Consider the following 22,971-nt stretch of genomic DNA (forward strand, 5'->3'; position numbering starts at 1 on the left):
CCCACAAGGTCTGAGGGACAGTGGACCGGCCCCCTGCTGAAAAAGTCTGCTGACCCCTGCTACAGAGGGCTGCTTTCAGATTGTTCAGGGGGTCAGATAACTCCGAAACCACTGATGTTTCTGAATAAAAAATAAATAAAAATTGTCCAGTAGCACCTTAGAGACTAACTAAGTTTGTTCTGGGTATAAGCTTTTGTGTGCATGCACACTTCTTCAGATACTTTGCATGTACATTAAAGCTTATACCCAGAGCAAACTTAGTTGGTCTCTAAGGTACTACTGGACAATTTTTTAATTTTTTTCCACTGCGTCAGACCAACACGGCTACCTACCTGAACGTTTCTGAAGTGTAGCAAGAACCTTTATTGAGCTACATAACTGGGAAACAGGGGCAAAGCAACTGCTTATATACATTCCTGAAAGCCTGGGCCACTCCCACTCCAATGTGATTGGCTGTCTAAGCTTCCAAGCTGCGAATCACGGCTCAGAGTTCAAGAGCCAATGGCAGAGGCCCAAATCCCTGAAATGTTCTGTGATTGGACATCATGTATCGAATCAGAACACAGGGGCTCATAATCCTTAGTCCGGACTCAAACTCAGGCAAACACAAACTACTGAATATATAACAGTTTCTCCAATGGAAGTAGGAACATCCTAAGGAAAAGGGGGACATTCTGGGATCAAATCAGAAACTGAGAGGGCTTCTGCAAATCCGGGATTGTTCCTGGAAAATAGGGACATTTGGAGGGCCTGCATTTGGAATGCAGCTGGAAGGAGCAACTAAAGCTGTGCAGGCCCAAAAGAAGAGGCCAGCATTGGCCTATTTTGTGGGAAATGGCTTTGTGTGTGTTTTTAAGCAAGGTGCAAAATAAGGCAATGTTGCAGCTGCTCTCTCTAAATCAATACAAATATGAGGTTCTGCACACTTAACAAAAGCCTGCCCCCCAACAAAAATCTTGGCTTATGCTCATGGCTGGAATGAGAAAAAGGACAAAGGAATCAAACTCAGATATGGAGGAATCATATTTATTTTGATACAATAAAAGTTGCTGTTTGGATCCATAAGAAAGTCGAGGAAGCGAGGCGGCGAGGGGGAGGGGAACCTCCTCACGTTTTTGGTTTTGCGTGTGGAAACCTCCATGTTCGAACCCCCAACTTTTAAATGAACAATTCAATACATTTGAATGTTGAAACCCGAGGGAGTGTTCAACTCTTTAGGGTGAGATCGCACCTGCTATTGGGAATGTCTCTCCTCCCCGCTGCCCTCATAAACAAATATTAAAACTCTAGTATCAAATTCCTCTCTTCTAAAAAAAGAAGAAGCATTTTTTCATGAATAATAATTTGAGCTCTTCTTTGCTAGTGAGAAAACAGAAATATGTGATTTAAGGCGCTTTAATTATAATTAGCAGACACTTTGGAAGGGGGAAAAAATCCACTTCAAACAATCAACGTGTTTGGATTTGCACATGGAAACCAAGTTTAGATTTTTTAAAAAACATTGCCAAAGTACATTCTTCCCCTGCTACATGAATTACGAAACCCATTTCCCTACTTAATTCAATGCCCTGCATTGTCTGGATATTTGTGAACTCCTGTCTCCAAATCTTTGATTATGTGGCCAGCATGAAATGTATGTCTTGTGGACAAAAAAATTGTGGTTTTTGGGAAGCTAGAAGGCAGAAGGAGAACGTTACTGGATCAGCCTAAAGGGTCCATTTTAATCCAGTGTCCTGTTTACAGTCGATTTCAGAAAGTCAACATGCAAGGTGTGAAGGGAAACAGAAAAGACAGGAAAACGATTCTTGAAATGGTGAGGCTGGAGGCAAATATCAGCAATAAAAGTGTGGCCTTGAACTGTCAAGAACGTGACTACACACAGCTCTCCCTTCTGACACTTGTAAGTAGGCAAAGGGCTTATCCATACTTCTGCTTGTCCTGTGCGTAGAAACCACAGGGCCGAGAAGTTTTCCATTTTCCCCATCAGGCTTTCCTCAGGAAAACCTGACTGACGTTTGCACCAATTCAGCTGTAAAGACTGGGTTTCCCCGTGGGGAAGTGGTGGCACCAGCAGAAGTGTGGACAAGCTCAAAGTGTGTGTTGTGGGAACTAAGCCCATTTCTGCCTCCAGATGTGTGTGTGCAGTGCAGCTGCAAATGCACAGCTGGATGTTTGCAGGTGTGCGCTAATGGACACATCGGTCCCAGGTGCTTACCCCTGGGGCAGGCAAAATGTGGAGCTGTGAGCCCATCGCTGTGGTTGCAGCTCAAATGTCAGGGTTTCTTTCTCCCCTCTTTCTGTAGATGGGCACTTGGACACTACCCATGTTGTAAAAGCGCCTTTTTTTGTGGGGAGAGGGGAGGAGGGTTTTTTGTGGGGAGAGGGGAGGAGGGTCCTCTGGGATCTCCCTCCAACTGTCTCCCTCATTGACACGCAGTTGTCATCAGGAGAAGTCAGGGGAGAGTCAAAAAGTATGTGATGAATCCCACAGCCACGTTGAGAGGGAAGGAGTGGTTATGAGTAACCATGTTATGGGTGATTCATGTGACAAAGAGACCGCAGACAGTTGTGAGGGGAGCACAACACCCCTTTTGCCGCCCTAGGCGGCTATAAAATGAAAGAGCTTATAAACAGTCCATTAACAACAATCAAAAAAAGGAAGAACGAGAGAGAGAGAGAGAGAGAGAGAGAGCGCGCGCGCGCGCGAGCGGAGCGGTCAAAGCAGAATGTGGAACGGAGTGTAAATGGTTGAAAAGGCCCAAGAACAGGTAACAAAAAGAAAGCCTGAGGAGAAAGTGTATCTGTAAAAAGAAAGGCAGGCACTGGACAAGAACGAGTGAAAAGGGAACAAGAGACAGAAGAATACAAAGAAGATGGAAAGGGAGGATGAGGGATAAAACTAGGTCCAGTCTCGTGTTTTTATGGGCCCCAAGCAAAATATGAACATCAGGAGCACTGCCTGTGGTCTAGGTAGATCCCATGCTCAGCAATTTTGTGCAAAAAAGCACAAGGGACTCCCTGGCACTTTCATACTCTGTGGGCTCCTAAAATGGAAACTGCCAGACCTGGGAAAAGTTCAGACAGGGAGTGGATGGAGGCAACTAGTTTACCGGCCATTGACACAATGCCATGTGTTATCCAATTGTCTAAAGCCACCTGGATGATCTGACAAACTACCTCAGGTGAACGCTCTCACCCTGAGGTAGCTTCTTCATCTGTATCATCCCGCCAAGGACAGGAATAATTTTTACCATGGGCCAAGTGTGGCGAAATGTGTGGCACGTTGATAATCTCCAACCATTTTCTGTATTATTCTGTCAGGCGGTAAGCAGAATTTTACCACACACCAGGAGTTAGATGTGAGGTAAAAAGGTTGTCCGCAACCATTCTCTGTACCATCCTTAGGGGCATTTACATGCTTCGTTCAGTGAGGGTTGAGCCGTACGTGGATATATTTATTCACACGCAAGGTTCGACCCGTACACAACAGCTGAGCTGTACAAATCAACATTCATATCCACTCTTTTATACACATGCAAGTGCAGAGACAACTTGTACTTGTGCCCAAGGTGAACAAGCAAACTGCCATGCGGTTACAAGAATTTTATTTAACCGCTTGTCAGGTTGAAATGTGTGGTTAAAAATGATCCGTAACGAGGCTTTGTGTCTTCCTGTCAAATGGTAAGGAGAATCCCGCCATGCACCTGGCGCAGATGTGCGGCAAAACATAGAATAAAATGCCGCCTCTGCACCTTCTCGCGATGAAATAACAAAGTGGATGGGTAAAGCTTTGGCAGGCAAAGCAAGGAAGTTTTCTTCTCCCAACATGGCCCTAGTCTCTCCCTTCCAGCCTGTAACCTTACCCACTTGCACGTGGTTCTTGTTATCTGAGATAGGGAGCAGAAAAACACAGCCCACGATTCATAAACAAGTGCATTTTTTTTAAAGTATAGAGAAACAAAATGAAGGAAGGAAGGAAAGGGTAAATCTACTTGATACAGTGTTCGGTATGATTGGATGATTATTATTGGGGGGCCTTTTTTTTGCTATCCTGTAGAAATTGCTGCTGCTTCCTCCTCCTCAGGAGAGGGCTTACAGGAGGCGAATGAGCCAGACGCCCAGCATAGCCAGAGCCATTGGCAGGGAGAGATGGCTGGTGGGCAGGGTGGCAGCTGAGTTGCAGAAATCGCCTTCACAGCAGTAGTAAGTGGTGGTGTACTTAACGCCCAAGTAAGTTTCAGTTTCGTTCTTGTTGCATTTGTCGCTAGCTACGCAGTTCCTCTTCATGATAAGCCCCTGGCCAGCTGCAGCAAGGAACAACAAACAAACAAAAGGCAATGAATAAGGTGCATTTCATTGAACCTCACATGTTGGAAGCTTCTCTGCTTCCATCGCCTAAGGCCAGCATGGCTAATGGTTAGGGCATAGCTGTCAACTTTTCCCTTTTCCCTTTTCTTGCGAGGAATCCTATTCGGAATAAGGGAATTTCCTTTAAAAAAAGAAAAACGTTGACAGCTATGGGTTAGGGAGGATGGTGAGCTTTGGCCCAACAACATTTGGAGGCTGCCCTAGTTGAGGAAGACAAACATTTTGGCATGCGGGACCCTTTGTGTGTTTAGCGAATGCGTGGAAGTAAGGTTGCCATATTCCCAAAAGTGAAAATCTGGACAAAGCTCTTTTTTGTCAAGGTTGTTGAGCTTGCGGGGGGGGGGGGCAGTGAAGTTGTTGAGCTTTGTTTTGGGGAGCATTTCAACTCAACGAAAATGTGCCTGGATGCAGTTTGGGCAGCCCAATTCCCAGACGCGTCCGGGAAAACCTGGACGTGTGGCAGCCCTAGAAAGGTTTTGCATGAGAAAGATCAGGTAATAATATTTAAGGGAGCTGAATGTGGTTTGGCGAGGCATTGCTTCCCAGGTAAGGCTTGTCTGCACCATGCTTGTCCCGTGCAGGGCTGGCTCACAGATGAGGCTGTTAAGATATTCCGTTCCACCTTAAGAGGAACAGGCTGTTGTGTGTCACATGCCTGTTTACTTTCCAGCACAGCTTGCTGGGAACATCCGTTTGTGTATAGCTTTTGCATATGCTGCTTGCTTGGACGTGAAAGAGAGAAGTCATGTTTTTCCTTTGTCCTGAATAAACTGCTTGTAAATATGCTTTATATATGCCTCTTTCTGCCCTTGTGAAGAGTTGTTTACTCTGCTGATTAGAGCGTGCTCCAGCTTCTGAAGAGTTTTGAAGCTGCGGGTCGCTGTTTTATGCTATGCCAAGAACCAGAGATCGCCTGGCTGTCGGCCGGTGGGCTGGAGCCAGCTGGGGGCTTGTGAATTGCCCCAATTTCCTTGGATGCATCCAACAGAGGCAAGGTGAAGCGGCCGCCTCAGACGGCAGAATCCATAAGGGGGCAGCAGATCTGGTCTCCAAGGAATGCATCTGCCGCTGCACGGGCATGCGAGTTGGAGGCCAGATCTGCCACGTCCTCAGCAGCCCCCGCTATGCCACCTCCACAGCAGCTTCTTGGTAAATAGGGGACTCTACTGGTCTCCTCCCAGGGAGGAAATGGCAGGAGCTGCCCTCTGGGGCTTCTTGGGCTTTGCACCCGGCCAGCCTGATTCAGAGAGGGCCTCTTTCCCCCGCAACAGCCTTTGATTCCCAATTCAACCAACAGAGAAGGTTGATTTGATTCCTCCCTTGTTCCTGATGTACATCTTCACTCACACTTTCCTTCATGGCGCGCGCGCGCACACACACACACACTCCATTTTGTGGTTCACCTCAGGCACCAAAATATCTTGGGCAAGCCTTGGTCCTGTGCCTACAAAGCATGGATTCAAGCGGTTTTCCACTTAGAATCATAGAATTGTAGAGTTCTAGAGTCATCTAGTCCAACCCCCCTGCAATGCAGGAATTGTCCTTTGCTTTCTGGGCAGGGGTCCTAGTGCTTTTCTGTTTGCCTCACTGCTTCCCCCCAGGAAACCCCTCTTTACTGCAGAATCGGAGCAAATGTCCATCTGCAGAAAACTCTATTGATGTTTGCTCTGATTCTGTGGTAAAGAGCAGGTTTCCTGGGGGGAAGCAGGGGGCAAGAAGAGATGATGAGTCCATGGTCACTGTAGACCAGCTTTCTCTAATCTGATGCCTTCCAGATGTTTTTGGACCACAATTCCTTCCCATCTGCCTGAGCATAGCCAACTGCCTGGGGCCCTGGGTGCCCAAGCACCCACAAGATTCCCCATGAAGGGGCCGGGCACCCACAAATTTCAGTGCCAGGGGCGTGCACGCTGCATGGCAGCCACAGTTGTGGGGCCAAGTTGGCACTCCTGAGCCAGTCTGGTCTGTGTATGTCATGGGGAGGGGGGGAGAAAAGGAAGTTTGCCACGGCAGCACAAAATGAACAACTCATCATCATAGACTTTCTGATTGGCAAGTCCTAGGCTCTGTGCTTTAACCCACAGCGCCACCTTATGTTGCAGAATATGCCAGTGATAAAACACAAGCCTGACACCCCCCTCCCCCCCCCCCGAAAACCCAGGATCAAGCTTTGTCTTGAGTTCCAGAGAAATCTTGTTATGTACTAAGTTGAATAGGAACCAAAATGTAGCAGTCTGATTGGTCCTAGAACAATAGGATTCAGAATGCAGCAGTTTGATTGGTCCTAGAACAATGCAGCAGTATGATTGGTCTGCCGGAGCCACCCAATCCAGCTCCAGGTGGAAGTGAATCCACAACCTGATTGGCCTACAGGAGAATCTTGGAATTAGCCAATCACGTGAGGCCCATTGTGTAAATAATGTACATAAAGCAGATATTTTGGGGGAACATCCATTCCTCCTCACCACTATGAGCTGAATAAGGAGCATGAAATCCTCTCTCGACTCAGAGTATATTTCAAATCTTCTGCACCACATCCCTGCCTCATGCTACTAGGATTTATCTGGCTTCAGCGGGTGGAGCTTCCTTACATAAACAGTGTTTTGTAATGAATCTGAGTCAGCCAGATTTAAGAGCAGCTTTAAGAAAATGGGAGAGTTTTTTGCCAGGCTTATGCATGTGGACTCTTAAATAGCAATGTAATTTATTCCACATGCGTGACTCTTTCATGGGGACCGGCCCAAACGCTCTCTTGGTGAGGGGGGGGGGAATTATGCCAGGAACGGCTCATTGTGGGACGGGGGACGGCAGGGCAGAGAACAGAAGTAGGAAAAGGGTGGGGTTTGAGGGGGGAGAGAATAATCTGAGAAATTAAAGAAGTATCTTTACCTGCTGCTCCCCGGATGGTAGCACAGACCTCTCCTGCTTGGCAGGTGGTGGTAGATGTATGGCAGGGCATTCCGTGAAACGTGAATGAACATTTCAAGCACTGCAGAGCAGATCCTGAAGCACAGAGAAATAAATATTTTTAAAAGGTGAGAGATATAACTGAGAATTCTTCTGATCAGACATTAGGGCACAAGTCTTAGGACTCTGGTCAGGCCTAACCGGCGGCGGGTGTGTGTGTGTGTGTGTGTGTGTGTGGCAGGAGGCGCCCTTGGCTGAAAGCCTCTAGCTGAAAGGTGGACCTCCGATTTAGAAATTTGTTGGTTTTCTGTCAGAAGGTCTGCAATTTCTTTTTTTAGGTGCACCAGTCCAAAATGTGGCATACACTCCCAGCTGGAAAAGCGTTTCTTTCTTAAGAAATATCTGTATTCTAGTGCTTTTATTTTGGTTTCATGTGCTGTCACTTTTAATATTTATTATGCTTAGGGGCATAGCTGTCAACGTCTCGCGTTTTTAAGGGAAATTCCCTTATTTCGAATAGGATTCCTCGCAAGAAAGGGGGAAAGTTGACAGCTATGCTTAGGGGCCTCAAAAGCTGGGAGTAACCTGGGCATCTCTGGCAGAGAATGGGGGCCGCACCCGACTTTTGTGACAATATAATAACATATACAAAACAGTTATAACAATAATAACGATTTATTGTTTGTACCCTGCCCATCTGACTGGGTTGCCCCAGCTACTCTGGGTGGCTTCTAGTATATATAAAAACATAGTGAAACATTTAACCTTAAAGAGCTTCCCTATACAGTGGTACCTCAGGTTAAGTACTTAATTCGTTCCGGAGGTCCGTTCTTAACCTGAAACTGTTCTTAACCTGAAGCACCACTTTAGCTCATGGGGCCTCCTGCTGCCACTGCGCTGCTGAAGCACGATTTCTGTTCCCATCCTGAAGCAAAGTTCTTAACCTGAAGCACTATTTCTGGGTTAGTGGAGTCCGTGACCTGAAGCATATGTAAGCTGAAGCATCTGTAAACCGAGGTACCACTGTACACGGCTGCCTTCAGATGTTTCTAAAATGTTGTAAAAACAGTTAAAAAACCATGATATATAAAATGAGTGCGACAGCACTCTCCCTATTTGTGATCGAAGCGCCTGACTATCTCTACCAACCTGGTGCCCCCCAGATATTTTGAACCACAGTCCTTATCAGCCTACGCCAGACAACAGATAGGGCTGTCTTTAGAGATGGTGCCTAATCTTGCCCAGGTCCTTTTTGCTCCGCTTGGAATTCCTTTGAAAGCTTTGCCTGAGAAGGGCTCAGATCTGCCTGTGATTTCGTTTGAAGTGAAATTTGGGGGCAACTCTGCTTAAGATACGGAGAGGCATATCTGCTAGAGATTCACAGCCCCCTCCTCCTTTGAATGCTGTCACTGTAGCGGCATTTGACAATTTAGCAAGCTACGGAAATGTCTATCTTTTAATTCCATCATCGCTGCCAATGGGATTAGAAAATGACACACTAAGAGGCGGGCTAATGCAAGACCTTTAAAAGCAATTGTTCCAGCTTTACGGGCTTGTCTGCCTTTAGAGCTGTGGCTTAATTACAAGTTGCAAAAAGTGTTGCTTCGGGACAAATGGTTAACTTTACTGGCAAACTGGACGAGATGGGCTACAGGCATGATCCATCAGATTCTTCTTAAGTTTTGGGTTGTGGGACTGAAATGAGGAGGGCAATTATTATTATTACTACTACTACTACTACTACTACTACTACTAATAATAATAATAAGCAATAATAGCATAGAAATGTACTTGCATGGTCTTGCCTAGGTTATTTAATCTTTACATTGAAGAACTGAAGGACCCAGCCCACTTGGCTGAATAGACTTCCTAAATATTATCATTTTTCAGGAAATACAGGGAAGGGAAGACCTCCCAGGGTGAGAGACTGGGAGGTGGAAGGAAACTTCCCAGGTTTAGAGTTGGGGGGGTTCACAACTTTCTTTGTGAATAAAGGGTTAAGACTGCAGGCACAGGCAAACTCGGCCCTCCAGATGTTTTGGGACTACAACTCCCATCATCCCTAGCTAGCAGGACCAGTGGTCAGGGATGATGGGAATTGTAGTCCCAAAGCATCTGGAGGGTCGAGTTTGCCTGTGCCTGGTTAAGAGAGCTACCTTTGAGGGAGTACTCTGTGTTTTCTTCTCTCTCTCTCTCTCTCTCTCTCTCTCTGCTTTTTGTTTATACTTGGATTAATTTCTTTTTTCTTATTGCACTATGAAAAAAGTTTTAATAAAACCTTTTTAAATAAGAAAAAAAAAGGAAATCAAGTTGCACGCACCACCAAATGTAGGCATTTTAAAAAGGCACACCCACCCGTCACAAAAGATTCACAGATAATCTCACAAGTGGGATTTGGTCCCCAGAGATACAATACAGGGACATGGGTCAAAACTGCCTGTGATTTTTGCACCCTTTAACTCTCTATTCCCTCATGCCTTCGGTGTTTTGCAGAGTGGGATTACTGTATGTGCATACACAGCTCTTTTAAATAAGCAAGCGATGCCCCGCCAAAGGCTCGCACAAATAAGACACTATAATCTCAAGCGCACACACAAACAGAACCAGCAAGCAGCCTGCGGTGAGCTTTGCTGCAAGAAGCAAACATTGCAGACAGGAACCAAGTGGATGCCCAGTCTGGAAAAAACAGCTCCGCTCCAAACCACAGCCCTTCGTGGAAAACAAGACCTTTCCCAGGGCCTCTAAAATATGTGTTTTCTGCAAAATGGAACAGTATGCCCTGTTTGCGCACACCCTTGAAAGGGGTGGCGATGGCAACGTTTGTGGGGAAAGAAGGGATTCCTGCATGAAGGCAACTTTTCTGAGTCAGACCGGAGGGGAAGTATAACATTTGCTTGCTTGCTGTCCCATTCCCCACACTGCAGATCAGAATCCTTTTGCATATCAGATAATCCCTGCTGACAAGACACTATTTGGTTAGAGGACAGAATGACCGCTCCCCACATTAAACGGAGGGCGCCCTTTGCGTGGTCGCGCGCAGCCCCCTGGACCCTATGCAACACCATTAGCACAGGCTTGGCTTTGCCTCCCCCCAGGTGGGATACCTGGAGGTCTCCGCCTACCTCAGCCAGTTGTCCAATCCCACCTGGGGAAGCGTTGCCAAGGAGACCAGGCCAGGAAGGGGATCGACTACCTGCCCACACAATAGAGGGAGGATCTTACCTGGGAATCTTCAGTTGGTTCCAGAGCTTCTCCCACCCTACCCACCCTCAGTTAAGACTTATTTTGCAAGTTAACCTTTTCTTCACAGGTATGCGGGCGCTGCTACGTCAAGGTTGCTGTTGAAGGGCCAGAAAGGAATTCCCCTGCATTGGCAGGTTTTGCCTTTCCCGTAGCAAAAGTCACAACTTTGGCGGTATCAGGCCTTGGGCGGAGTCCTTTAGTCTGTCTTCCTGAATGGGGGGGGCGCGTGCAGCGGTGACCCACGCCCCCTCCTCTTTGCGGCGGCGATACCAGGGTTCCCCGTTAAAGGGGTTTTTGAGGGGAGGTTTTGACCGTATACCGAGAGGTCGTCATTGCTCTCCCGTGCGACGGCAGCATAACAGGGGTGGCTATCTCTGCTTAAACATACAGTGGTGCCTCGCAAGACGAAATTAATCCGTTCCGTGAGGCTCTTTGTATAGCGGTTTTTTCGTCTTGCAAAGCAAGCCCATTGACAGCTTAGTGGATTAGCGCTATTAGCGGTTTAGCGGCTTTTAGCGGATCAGCTGATAAGCGGCTTATCAACAGATCAGCTGATAAGCGGCTTAGGGCTTAGGAAAAGGGGGGGGGGAGGGAAAAACCTGCGCAGGAACTCGCAAGACATTTTCGTCTTGCGAAGCAAGCCCATAGGGAAATTCGTTTTGCGAAGCGCCTCCAAAACGGAAAACCCATTCGTCTAGCGGGTTTTCCGTCTTGCGAGGCATTCGTCTTGCGGGGCACCACTGTATGTTCTCCAGAGCCGGCCCCCCCCCCCCACTGGATAACCCTGATGTTCCCTAGATCCCCAGCTGGGGACTGGGAGGGATAAACGCCCAATGCCTGAGCCAAGGTCTACCCACATCTGAAATATAATAAAGTTGTGGCCAATTTAATCCCATAGCACGTTGTCTTGAGTCGTTATTCCACATGACGGGGGGCCGCCCAGGGTTTGGGGGACTCTGCCTGTCCACGCAAAGCACTGCCTTCGAAACGAGAGAGAAGTAAAGCTCCTGAAATCTACCTGGAAGCATCCACGTGCCTAGCCCCCGGTTCCCAGAGACTGTGAAGCCACACTGTGGTTTGGAAAACTCCCTCTTCTTCCCCACTGTGTTTCTCCTCATGGCTGAGCCTGGCACAGACATCAGATTTGGAGGCCGTGTTCACAGGATGTAGTTCTGGGGCCAATCCCAAGCGACACATTATTTGCTAACAGATGCATCCGCTACCAGTTCCTGGGTTTGTTTTTAAATAGCAAGAGGGCAATTTGGAGCAGAGAAAAGTGTGTGGTGCGGTGTTTACTGCTTCGAATGGTAAAGGCAAGCAAGCGTTTGCAAGCTCCCAGAGAGGAACACAGATAGGACAGAGGCTCAGGCAGGAAAATATCTGTACATCCTGCCCTGAAGGGCACAAGGAGGAAAAAATAACGGTTTGGGGATGTGCTGCTGGCACTTTAAAGATTTGGCTAGAGCCATTAATGCAACAAAGTGAACTCAGGTACCAAAGCTTAGGAGACAGCTAGACTGACGGGGTCATCCAGAGGACATCTAAAAGACCCCCCCAAAAAAACCCCTCAATGTTATAACAACTATATTTAAAGACTGCCTTCATGTTTTGGTTACAGATAGGTAGCCGTGTTGGTCTGCCATAGTCAAAACAAAACAAATTCCTTCCAGTAGCACCTTAAAGACCAACTAAGTCAGTTCTTGGTATGAGCTTTCGTGTGCATGCACACTTCTTCAGATATCTGAAGAAGTGTGCATGCACACGAAAGCTCATACCAAGAACTGACTTAGTTGGTCTTTAAGGTGCTACTGGAAGGAATTTGTTTTGTTTTTTCATGTTTTGGTGTTACTGCATAGAAGCCAGCCACACAAACAGATAAAAATTCAGTTTTTCATGGGCTACTTTCATTTTCCCCATTGGCATCAGGTTGAGCACACTGAGAAGATGTGCCAAATCTTAGGCCAAATCTTACAATTTTTAATGAAATCTGGCCATACGTTAGCGCCTCCCTCTCCCTGATAACCAGTTTAAGTCTTGCACTTTTCTCTTTTTGTAGTGCGGTCGTTGCGGCCCAGTTGTTCTTGTGATTTATGAAAACGGCTTTCCAGCTTTTTTTATTTCCATTCTCCGCAAGGCAGAGGAAAACAGCCAAAAGGGTTTGCATAACAGGCAGCGTGTTTTGGGGTGTGGCAAATTAGTAACGGGGGAAGATTTTAGCAACGGCTTTCTCCGATAAATGCGAGCGAGCAAGTTGAAAGAATTCCACTCAGGAGGGATGCTGGCGAAGAAGGGCTGGGAGGGTGCCGTGTGTTTCTGAGTCATCGGGAAAATAACCGCAACACTCCAGCTTAGCTTGAGGCGGAAATTTCCAGATTTCTCTGTAAGGGTGGTAGCCTTTGATCAACAACCAGTTCCTGGCTGGACAATACTGTGACCCGTGGAAGTGAAGCAGGAAACTGGTTGAAACATGTTTGGGTTGCAAAGCGAAGGAGGGTTGCAATTTATTGTGAGGGTGGGGGGAACCCCCACAAGTTGTGAAACTGTTCTTGAAGGTGCTCGACTCTCTCTGTGTGAGAGCAGTTTTGGAATTCCTGCCCTAAAAGGCGGGGACAGATCGTGATGACTCAAGTGGACCATGTGAAGAAGACATTTTGGAGCAGGGGCCTGGCTGAGGAAAGGGGGTTGTTTTTTTGTTTTTGTTTTTGTTTTTGTTTTTGTTTTTGTTTTTGTTTTTGTTTTTGTTTTTGTTTTGTTTATTATTATTATTATTATTATTATTATTATTATTATTATTATTCAGCCTCTCGAGACCAGTGGGCTTCAAATGCTCCATCCTTAGGGAATCTTTTCAGCCTCGATTACATTCTTTGCCAAGGAAGTGTTGTGGTTTGGCTGGGAAATTGCTAAGTGCTTGAAAGAGACCCTGGGGTGTATTCTAAGGTGTGGCAACAGTTTGGCCAGGCTGTGGGGTTACGCCTTGTTCCCACCCCTCAATAACATTCCTCTGTAGCAGCCACACAACGCAAGGGAATTTCAGTCACGTTGTGCAAGCTTTCCGCAACGATCTTCTCATGGAGGGTAAACTTTCAAGGTAGACCGTTGGTCTAGGGCCACATCTCCACCATATGTTGAAACCACATGGCTTCCCCCAAATAATCTTAGGAACTGGAGCTTGTCAAGGGTGCATGGAATAATAATAATAATAATAATAATAATAATAATAATAATAATAATAATTTATTTGTACCCCACCCATCTGGTTGGGTCTCCCCAGCCACTCTGGGTGGCTTCCAACAAAGATGAAAAATACATTAAAATGTCACACATTAAAAACTTCCCTGAACAGGGCTGCCTAAATGTCAGGTAGTTGTTTATCTTTTTGACACCTGATGGGAGGGCGTTCCACAGGGCGGGTGCCACCACCGAAAAGGCCCTCTGCCTGGTTCCCTGTAGCTTCGCTTCTCGCAGTGAGGGAACCGCCAGAAGGGAACTGCAGCTCTGTGAGGGGGCAAACTACAGTTCCCAATATTGTTTGAAGGAAAGCCTAGATCGAATGAACACTACATTTCATCCCCAACGTTAGCCGGCAGGGCTACATATTTATTTTATTTATTATATTTCTGGCTAACAAGTTAAAAGTCTTGACGGGGGATTAGACAAATTTGTGGTGGTACGCTGCCTCTGAATACCAGTTGCCTGGGAATTCAAGAGGTTAGAGTGTGGTGCTGGTAACACCAAGGTTGCAGGTTCGATCCCCTTATGGGACAGCTGCGTATTCCTGCATTGCAGGGGGATTGGACTCGATCCTCAGGGTCCCCTCCAATCCTACAATTCCATGATTCCTGTGCTCCTGTGTGGCCTGTGGGGTTTCCCTAGGCAACTGGTTGGCCACTGTGGTAATGGGATTTTGGACTAGATCATAGCTGTCAAAGTTCCCCTTTTTAAAAGGGAAATGCCCTTATTCTGAATAGGATTCCTCGCAAGAAAAGTTGACAGCTATGGACTAGATGGGTCACTGGCCCAATTGGGTTCTTCTTGTGTTCTGTCCTGATCCTGGGCCTCAAAACAGCTGGTTTAAGGAAATGGCAAGGGAAACAGCAAGAGAGCAACACGAAACGAAGCAACGTGCGCTAGGTTAAAAGTACAAATCTGAAAACAGGAGATCTGAAAGGCCATGACAAAAAGAGAAAAGCGGGGGGGGGGGGGGTATTCATCTGGTAGTTAAAATGCCAGGAGGCTCAGGAACCGAGCCAAGCAAGCCAACGTAGATAACTGTTCCAAAAATAGGGTGTCATGAGTGAAAAGGCTCTTTCTCTCATCACCCTCTCCCTCAGCTCCACAGGTGAAGCGGACCAGAAAAGGGGCCTCAGAGGAAAACAATAATATCCACGCAGATACACGGAGCACTGTAATCTCACATATTCCTATCTGGCAATAAGTCCCATTGAGCTCTTGTCAAACACAGTGATGACTTCGGTCGAAAAGTACGACCTCGTTCTCTACCTTAATAAATTCCAAAACGGTGTTTTTCTTCTCTTGGTTGAAACCTACTGGAAACATCTATTCCCATTTTGGTACTTAGGGTGTGCCTACCTGTGGTTTCTCCCAAGGGCAGGGCACACGTATAAATTTTCTTTTTTTGACTTGTTCCATTTATATCTTGCTCTTCCTCCTGGAAGAGCCTAGGGGCGGGTGGGAGGGGGGCAAAAAACACTTTGATAATAAAACATTCTAACCCAAAAAAGGAGAGAAACATTCTAAAAACAGTTAAAAAGATTCTAAGAACGATTTCCTCAGGGTTGCCAGGATTGGTATCTTTTTGGGTAAAGAGGAATGTTTTTTGAATCTCTCTGAAAGTCAACAATGACGCAGACTCTCAGCTTATCCCTAAGCCACAGGTGTGCTGAGTTGATCCCATGATCACCCATCTGTGTGGCAGACAGAGATAACTGTGAAGTCAACAGCAACCAGCCCAAGACGTGACAGCAGATTCTAGGGCCGGGCCAACTGTTAGGTAGGTGAGGCAACCATCCCAGCAGCCTCCTCTACCACCAGCAGAGAAGTGGCGCTGGCACCGATCTGAGGTGAGATCTCGTGCGCTCCACAAGATCTCTTGAGATTTTGATGAGATCTTGCCTGAAATTGGCACTGATACCGCCACTTCTCTGCCACCTGTTTTGCCTCAGGTGGTGTAATGGGATGCACATCCCCCAGTAGACACACAAATGAGACTGTGGATAGATGAGGTTGTTTGCTCACCTTTTTACCTGCAAGGAAAGCAGGGTAAGGAGAAGAACCCCGATAGATCAAACCAAGGGGAGCCCATCTGATCCAGCATCTTGTTCTCAACCAGAATTGCAATGTGAATTGTAAAATCAGACGCCCCTATGGGAAGCCTGAAGGCAACAGCACTTTCCTAATGATTTTCCAATTTGTCAGATATGGAGACATTTCTGCCTGTGTTTTAAGGCTTCTGAGAACCATGGAACCCCCTGTTGTTGGGGTTTCTGGGCCACTGTTTCTGCTTAAATGTGACCTCAGCTACCTCTCCTTCCTTTCCCTTCTTAATTGCTGATCCTGCTAGCTATTCCATAAGCAACCGATCCGTCTCAACAAGATGGACAAGCTGTCAGTGGTGGGTGGAGGTCTGCCCAGTGATGGCGATGTGATAGAAGCCCCACTCCCCTTTTCCCTGAAAACGTACTTAAAGAAGAAGAAGAAGAAGAAGAAGAAGAAGAAGAAGAAGAAGAAGAAGAAGAGTAGTTTGGATTTGATATCCCGCTTTATCACTACCTGAAGGAGTCTCAAAGCGGCTAACATTCTCCTTTCCCTTCCTCCCCCACAACAAACACTCTGTGAGGTGAGTGGGGCTGAGAGACTTCAGAGAAGTGTGACTGGCCCAAGGTCACCCAGCAGCTGCAGGTGGAGGAGCGGAGATGTGAACCCGGTTCACCAGATTACGAGTCTATCGCTCTACACCACACTGGCTCTCTTAAGACAGTAACACAATAAGTCATGAACTTATTGAAATCAATGGGCGTCAGCTGGTGACTAACAAAAATCTACTGATTTCAATGCCTTGGGACCCTAGGGACTAAGTGACTCACCAACCCAAGACAATGGGCGGTGAACTCAAGTTGGTCTGCAAAAGAAAACAGTTCATTGTGATATTGGGCAACTGATAGGTAAGCGGCCCTGCCTGGCAAACATAGGTATTAGGGGATGTCAAGTTCTGGCTTGCTGTCTGGATCCAGTTCCGCACCCTTGATATAGCTGGTTATACAACCCATCGCTTCTTTCCCGCATTCGCAATTGCGAAATTTGCATCTTGTTCTTTTGCTTCCTGACACGAACCACTTTGCGTGGCGTAAGAACGGAAGAGGAGCCCAACGGGATTAGGCCAAAGTCCCATTTAGTCCTGTATCCTGACCTCACAGTGGTCAGCTGAAGAGAAATGAGGCTCTCCCCACTTGTAATTCCAAGCAACCAATGTTGAGAGGCATGCAGACAGTGTAGGAAGAACAGGGTTATTGGGTCTAGGAGGCGCTAATAGCTGTATCTTCCAGGAATCTGCCTAATCCTGTCTATGGCCATCACCATGTCTCGTGGGAGCAAAACCCAAAGTTCAACAGTGTGAAGAAGTGCCAACCTTAATCTTCATTAAATGAGTTCATTGTCAATGAGTTCTAGTGTTATGAGAAGGGAGATAAGCAAGATATACAACATTTGTTGTTGTTGTTGTTGTTGTTGTTTAGTCATTTAGTTGTGTCCAACTCTTTGTGACCCCATGGGCCAGAGCAAACCAGGCACTCCTCTCTTCCACTGCCTTCCACAGTTTGGTCAAACTCATGTTAGTATACAACATACAAACATCTAAATAACAGCCTTTGCTGTTAGGATTGTTAGGCCTTCCTGCGTTCTCAGAGTCAACTGTCAAGGCACCCACACTGACAATGCTCTCACCCACCCACCCGTCTACCAAATTTCCCTTATCCATGCCCTCCACTGTAGGGCAGAGAGCTATCATGGAATGAGACTACCTGAAGGAGCGTCTCCACCCCCCATCGTTCAGCCCGGACACTGAGGTCCAGCTCTGAGGGCCTTCTGGCGGTTCCCTCCCTGTGAGAAGTGATGTTACAGTGAACCAGGCAGAGGGCCTTCTCGGTGGTGGCGCCCGCCCTGTGGAATGCCCTCCCACAAGATGTGAAGGAAATAAACAACTATCTGACTTTTAGAAGACATCTGAAGGCAGCCCTGTTTAGGGACGTTTTTAATGACTGATGTTTTATTGTGTTTTTAATATTCTGTTGGGAGCTGCCCAGAGTGGCTGGGGAAACCCAGCCAGATTTATTATTATTTTCCCTCACAAAGAATTTTGAATTCACATTTGGCAATAGAAAAAAACGAGGCCAACTTCTGAATTTCAGCAGAAATGTGAATGCTGAGGGCGAGTTTTAAAAAACCCAAAAAACTATCCTCTTTTTACTGAAGTGCTAAGGAAACAATTGTCAAAGGTCTGCATTCTCAGCCCTGTATTTCAAAACACCTATAAAAACTCAAGAGCATAATCTGGAATGGTGCGGGCTGAAACCGTGAATAAACCTTTATCCCACTGCTTTCCCCTGAGGGGGAAACGGCTATTTAGTGCTCAGATCGGAGCAAGTAACAATCGAGATGTCCCTCGGAAAGGAATGGATCAAGTGGGAAACCGCTCAGACCTGCGTTGTCTAGAATCGGGGCAAGCCGAAGCGTGGAATATCCCTCAGTTCCAAAAGTTTTGTGTGGCACCCTAAGGGCTAGTCATTTTTACTGGAACGTCAACTTTCCTGCGTGAACACCCACTTACGATTACTTCCAGGGAGGAAGCCTTGCCGACACAACGCTGCAATACGTTTGGTAATCTTAAGGCTGGCTCAAGACTTTTAGAAACCCTCGCCCATCGTTAAAGGAAGAAGAAGTGCTTGGGGAAGAAGAAAAATCCCCTTCTTCGTCTTCTTTTTTCTCAAGTTGGCTGACCATGGTGTGAGTAATGGTGTTGGGGAAGGAAAAATAGATGTCTTAAGAAGGGGAACCAGAACGCTACATGTTTGGATATGCATTTAGTTAACTAGTCTTTAAACATGGGAGCTATCCCTGGCCCATCCCTGATGTGATGGGTGTTTCGCCTGTTTCTAAAGATCCCCACCCTCTCTGGAGACTCCACAAAATATCCTTTGTCTTGTCTGTGACATTCCTCTTTTCTCTTTTTTAAAAAAGAAACCTGTTACCTGATTATGACTCCCCCCCCCCCCGTTCCATCTTAAGTCCAATGCTTTCAAGCTCTCCACCTGTTCACTTTCTCCTTAAGCCCCTTAACTTATTTCCCCGTGCTTTCTCAACAGTTTCAAAGAGAGTTTCAAAGCCACGACTCTTAAAAAGCAGGGCGGGTCAAGGCAGTATCAGGGAAGCAAATGACCTGTAGTTTTCCACGTAAAAGACGAGGTTTTAGTACATTAGAATAATGCTTAAAAATTGGGGTCTTCTTATACACGGATATATGAGTGGTTGCTGCCGTGAGCAGGAGATTGCCAGCGACAACGGTAGTGCGAGTGATTCAACAAATCTGGGCAAACCCAACCCCCCCCCATTTTCTTAATTTTGAGTCCCCCCAAATAGGGGGCATCTTATACACAGGGGAGTGTTATGCACGGAAAAATAAGGTATTTGGCACAGTAGAAATATGGAGGTTTGAGGGTGATCCCAATAGGGAGGTGACCAGTTGGTGGTGCCATTACAGAAACAAAACACACACAGAGGACTTGCAAAAATGAATGACGTAGGGAACATTGGGATGCCTTGGTTTTTTCTGAATTGCAATAGGGACACATTGCAGTAAGGTCATCGGTTGCCTGTGCAAGTGGTCTTTGGAGACCACCCCCAAATGGCCAGAGGGGCATAAGAACCCAAGAAGAGCTCTGCTGGATCAAAGGTCAAAGGGGGCTCATGTCTTTTCAGCATCCTCTTCTCTCGGTGGGCAACCAGATGTCTATGGGAAGCCCGCGTGCAAGAGCTGGGTGCAACAGTGCTCAGTCCACACCAGTGATTCCCAAGCAGCTGTGCATTCCAGCTCTGACAATGGAGGTAGAACACAGCCATCATGATTAGTAGGTAGCGATTGCCATGAGTTTGTCTGGTCCTCTTTTACAGCCACCCAAGTTAGGGGCCACCACTACCTATTACAGGAGCAAATCCCACAACTTAACTACCGTATGGACCTGAATGCAAGCCTCACTTCCCCCCCAAATTCTGACTATGAAAAGCTAAGGTGCGGCTTATATTCACGACTTTACGGCGCGGGGCAAACAGCGCCAGGAGCATGGCAAAATGGCGCCCACCCCATGCATCTCTCCCCCAAAGGGAGAGAGCGAGGAAGGGAAAGGCTGTCGGCAAAGCAGCCCGGCTCTCCCCCCCCCCAGTATGCAGCCAGGAGCAGCAAGGGATGGAGCGGCTTATATTCAGGAGCGGCTTTCTTTGCTCCCCCCCCCCCACAATTTCAAAGGTGCGGCTTATATTTGAGTGTGGCTTATATTCGGGCCAATATCCTGTGCAAAAAAAAGCGAATCAAATCACCTCTTCAAATGGCCACGGGGATATATTTTTTGGGGGGATGGGTGGTAGTCAAGTAAGTTTCACTCAGAGTAGACCCACCCCATCCAATGGAGAAAACTGAGTCATGTGCATTAATATCAATAGGGTTTACTCTGAGCAAGGCTTACTTGGATACCACCCAAAGATCTGTATGCGTGTATCTCCATCTTAATCCACCTTGGGTGACTTTCAGATTGATCAGTCTTGACAAGTGAGAAAGTTTTGCCCTGAGAGAGTCTTGTGGCAACTTTAAGGATAACAGATTTCTTTGTTTTTTTGCTTATGGTCAAAATATAGCTCTCCCACTCTTCTGTCACGAGTGTGACCCCAGGGGCAGCAGCTGACAACATCATAACATTGGCTTATACTGTGGCTTAAGCTTTTGTAGATTGGAACCCAGTTCAAGAGATGCACAACAGTTAGAGCCACAAATCTTTTTGTGTCTTTAAGATGCCACAAGAAGACAATTCTTTCCTGCCAAAAACTAACAGAGGTAAACCCTCTGAGCTGGTAGGAGTTGTAGTTCGAAACATCTGCAGGGCACAACTCTGGCAACTCAAAGATAAGGAGGAGGCAGACCATCCTGACAACTCAAAGATAAGATTCGGGGAAAGAGGTGCTAGAATCAATGTTTGCTGTTTAGTAGCCAAAACCCAGGAGACTGGGACTCCTTGTTTTCTAAGGGATGGCACTGAGCCCATTTTTCCCCCTTTTAGTTTGCAATGTAGAGCTATTTTAATGTATTTATTGAGAATACTTCCACCCCAGTTTATAGCCTCAAGGGGCTCACAAAGCGACTTACAAAATATTTGCACAACATCACATTCAAAAATATTGTACATATGCTCACAAATAATCCGGTGTGAAGTTTATTTAGGTAGCGGGGTTTTCCTTGCCCTTGTTTCCTGTCTTCCTTCGAGCTGTCCAGTTTGGAGGGTTTGTTGTTGTTGTTTTTAAAAAAAGGTCAAGCCTTTATTTGGCACAGCAAAAACAACCTTTTTCCTTCCTTCCCATTTTGTTGCAATCCATCCATTTTTTTGAAAAAAACCAACAACTTATTTCTTTATCCAGATCAGATATAGTGGGAAACACATAGTTTGCCACAAAAGCAGAAGTTTTCTACTTCTCTTATCCAGCAGCTAAGGGAATGACAGCTTTGGTGACAATTACCCCTTGCCCCAATATATAAAGGGCAATACCTTTGAACCCCCCCCCCCCCTTATGAGACTATTTCTACCAAGAATAAAGAGTTTGCTCTCCCTGCTGGTACATTTCGTAGTTTGGTCAGTCAAATGAGGAATTGTTCCTAGTTAAAAAGATTCTGGCAAGCCACAAAGTAAAGGAATTTGGGGGTGGCAGCGAGGTAAAGAGATGAGAAACAAATCCATTAGGAAATATACAAGAACAGGGATAAAGCTGGATGTTTGCCTTACCAATACTGATGCAGGCAAGAACTGCAACACACAGGACAAGGAGTCTGGCCATCATGTAGTTGCTGAGCTGAGAAGAGTTGGGAATGGCAGATTTTCCAAGAGGAGCAATCCCAGTGGCTATGAGTCAGTGAAGGGGTTCATTTCATCTGTGCTATATATATGCATGCCCCACCCACCTGAGGCTAGGGTGGGTCTCCCAGCAGTAAACAGCCTGCCTCTGAGTGGCATATGATCCTCCGAGGCAGAGAATAACCACAAGGGCAAAGTGAGTCAGAGAGCAAGGTATTTGGAGCAAGCGGGAGAGGGATCCACTCGTGGCGGTGGGTGGGTGCATGTAAACACACACACAAACACACAGACACAGAGTCCTGGTGGTACTACTATTTGTGATGAAGATGCTGGCACAACAGCTAGGCTCTCCAAACCACTTCAAACAGAGGGCTGCCGGATTTTGCCGGATGTTAGGCAAGCCATTCGAAAAGCAGCTCAGCAATTCTGGTGGTTTTCTTTTTATAAAAGGCTCGACAATTTGGGGGTCTTCCTAATAGAGCTTTTTGAAAGATGGCAACCCTAGACTAGATGATCCTCAGGGCCTCTGAGGTGGACTCCTTGGCAGTTTTTGAATAAACATACACAAATTTATTACTGGTAACATAAAAGGTAAAGGTAAAGGGACCCCTGACCATTAGGTCCAGTCGTGGCCGACTCTGGGGTTGTGGCGCTCATCTCGCTTTAATGGTCGAGGGAACCGGCGAACAGCTTCCAGGTCATGTGGCCAGCATGACTAAGCCGCTTCTGGCGAACCAGAGCTGCGCACGGAAACGCCGTTTACCTTCCCGCTGGAGCGGTACCTATTTATCTACTTGCACTTTGACGTGCTTTCGAACTGCTAGGTTGGCAGGAGCAGGGACCGAGCAACGGGAGCTCACCCCGTCACAGGGATTCGAACCGCTGACCTTTTGATCAGCAAGTCCTAGGCTCTGTGGTTTAACTCACAGCGCCACCCGCGTCCCACTGTCCCTATTGGTAACATATAGATAGATAAATTAAGGATCTTTACAATTCTATAATATGCAGAGATTAACATGTGCTGAAAAACCAGAGAGAGGAGCTGAGGGAAGTCCGGGAGGGGGTGGGAAAGGGGGTTCTGGTTTGGGGAGGGGGGAAATGGGGGGGGGGAATGAGGATGATATGTTTTTGATAAATTGTTACTGTTAAAATTCTTAATAAAATAAATAAATTAAAAAAGATGATCCTCAGGGCCTCTTCCAGCTGTATGATTCTATGATTCCTCTGTAAAGTAAGGCACGTGTTGACAGGGCTGTCTTAAGCATATGCGGCACTGGGGTGCAAAGATCTGCCCAGTGCTGCCCCCCCCAGGTTGCCCAGTCTT

At 46.6% G+C, this 22,971-nt stretch overlaps 1 protein-coding gene and 1 long non-coding RNA gene across 2 annotated transcripts in view; one reads left to right on the forward strand and one right to left on the reverse strand.

Annotated features, from left to right (window-relative positions):
* Positions 1-1,010: 1,010 nt before the first annotated feature.
* LOC309337296 (sperm acrosome membrane-associated protein 4-like) lies at positions 1,011-21,737 on the reverse strand. Its single transcript, XM_081854080.1, has 3 exons — positions 21,579-21,737; positions 7,258-7,371; positions 1,011-4,304 (listed from the first exon to the last, which is right to left on the reverse strand). Exons 1-3 carry the CDS (start codon positions 21,631-21,633, stop codon positions 4,093-4,095), a joined length of 381 nt encoding a protein of 126 aa, XP_081710206.1. The 5' UTR covers positions 21,634-21,737; the 3' UTR covers positions 1,011-4,092.
* Positions 4,296-22,971, forward strand: part of LOC309337478 — a 169,338-nt gene continuing 150,662 nt past the window's right edge. Inside the window, exon 1 of the long non-coding RNA XR_014154343.1 lies at positions 4,296-4,430. This is a non-coding gene — a long non-coding RNA (uncharacterized lncRNA). The remainder of the gene's footprint in view (positions 4,431-22,971) is intronic.

The sequence above is a fragment of the Podarcis erhardii genome, assembly GCF_964252035.2.
Source record: "Podarcis erhardii genome assembly, chromosome: 2".
In the NCBI taxonomy this organism is placed as follows: domain Eukaryota; kingdom Metazoa; phylum Chordata; class Lepidosauria; order Squamata; family Lacertidae; genus Podarcis; species Podarcis erhardii.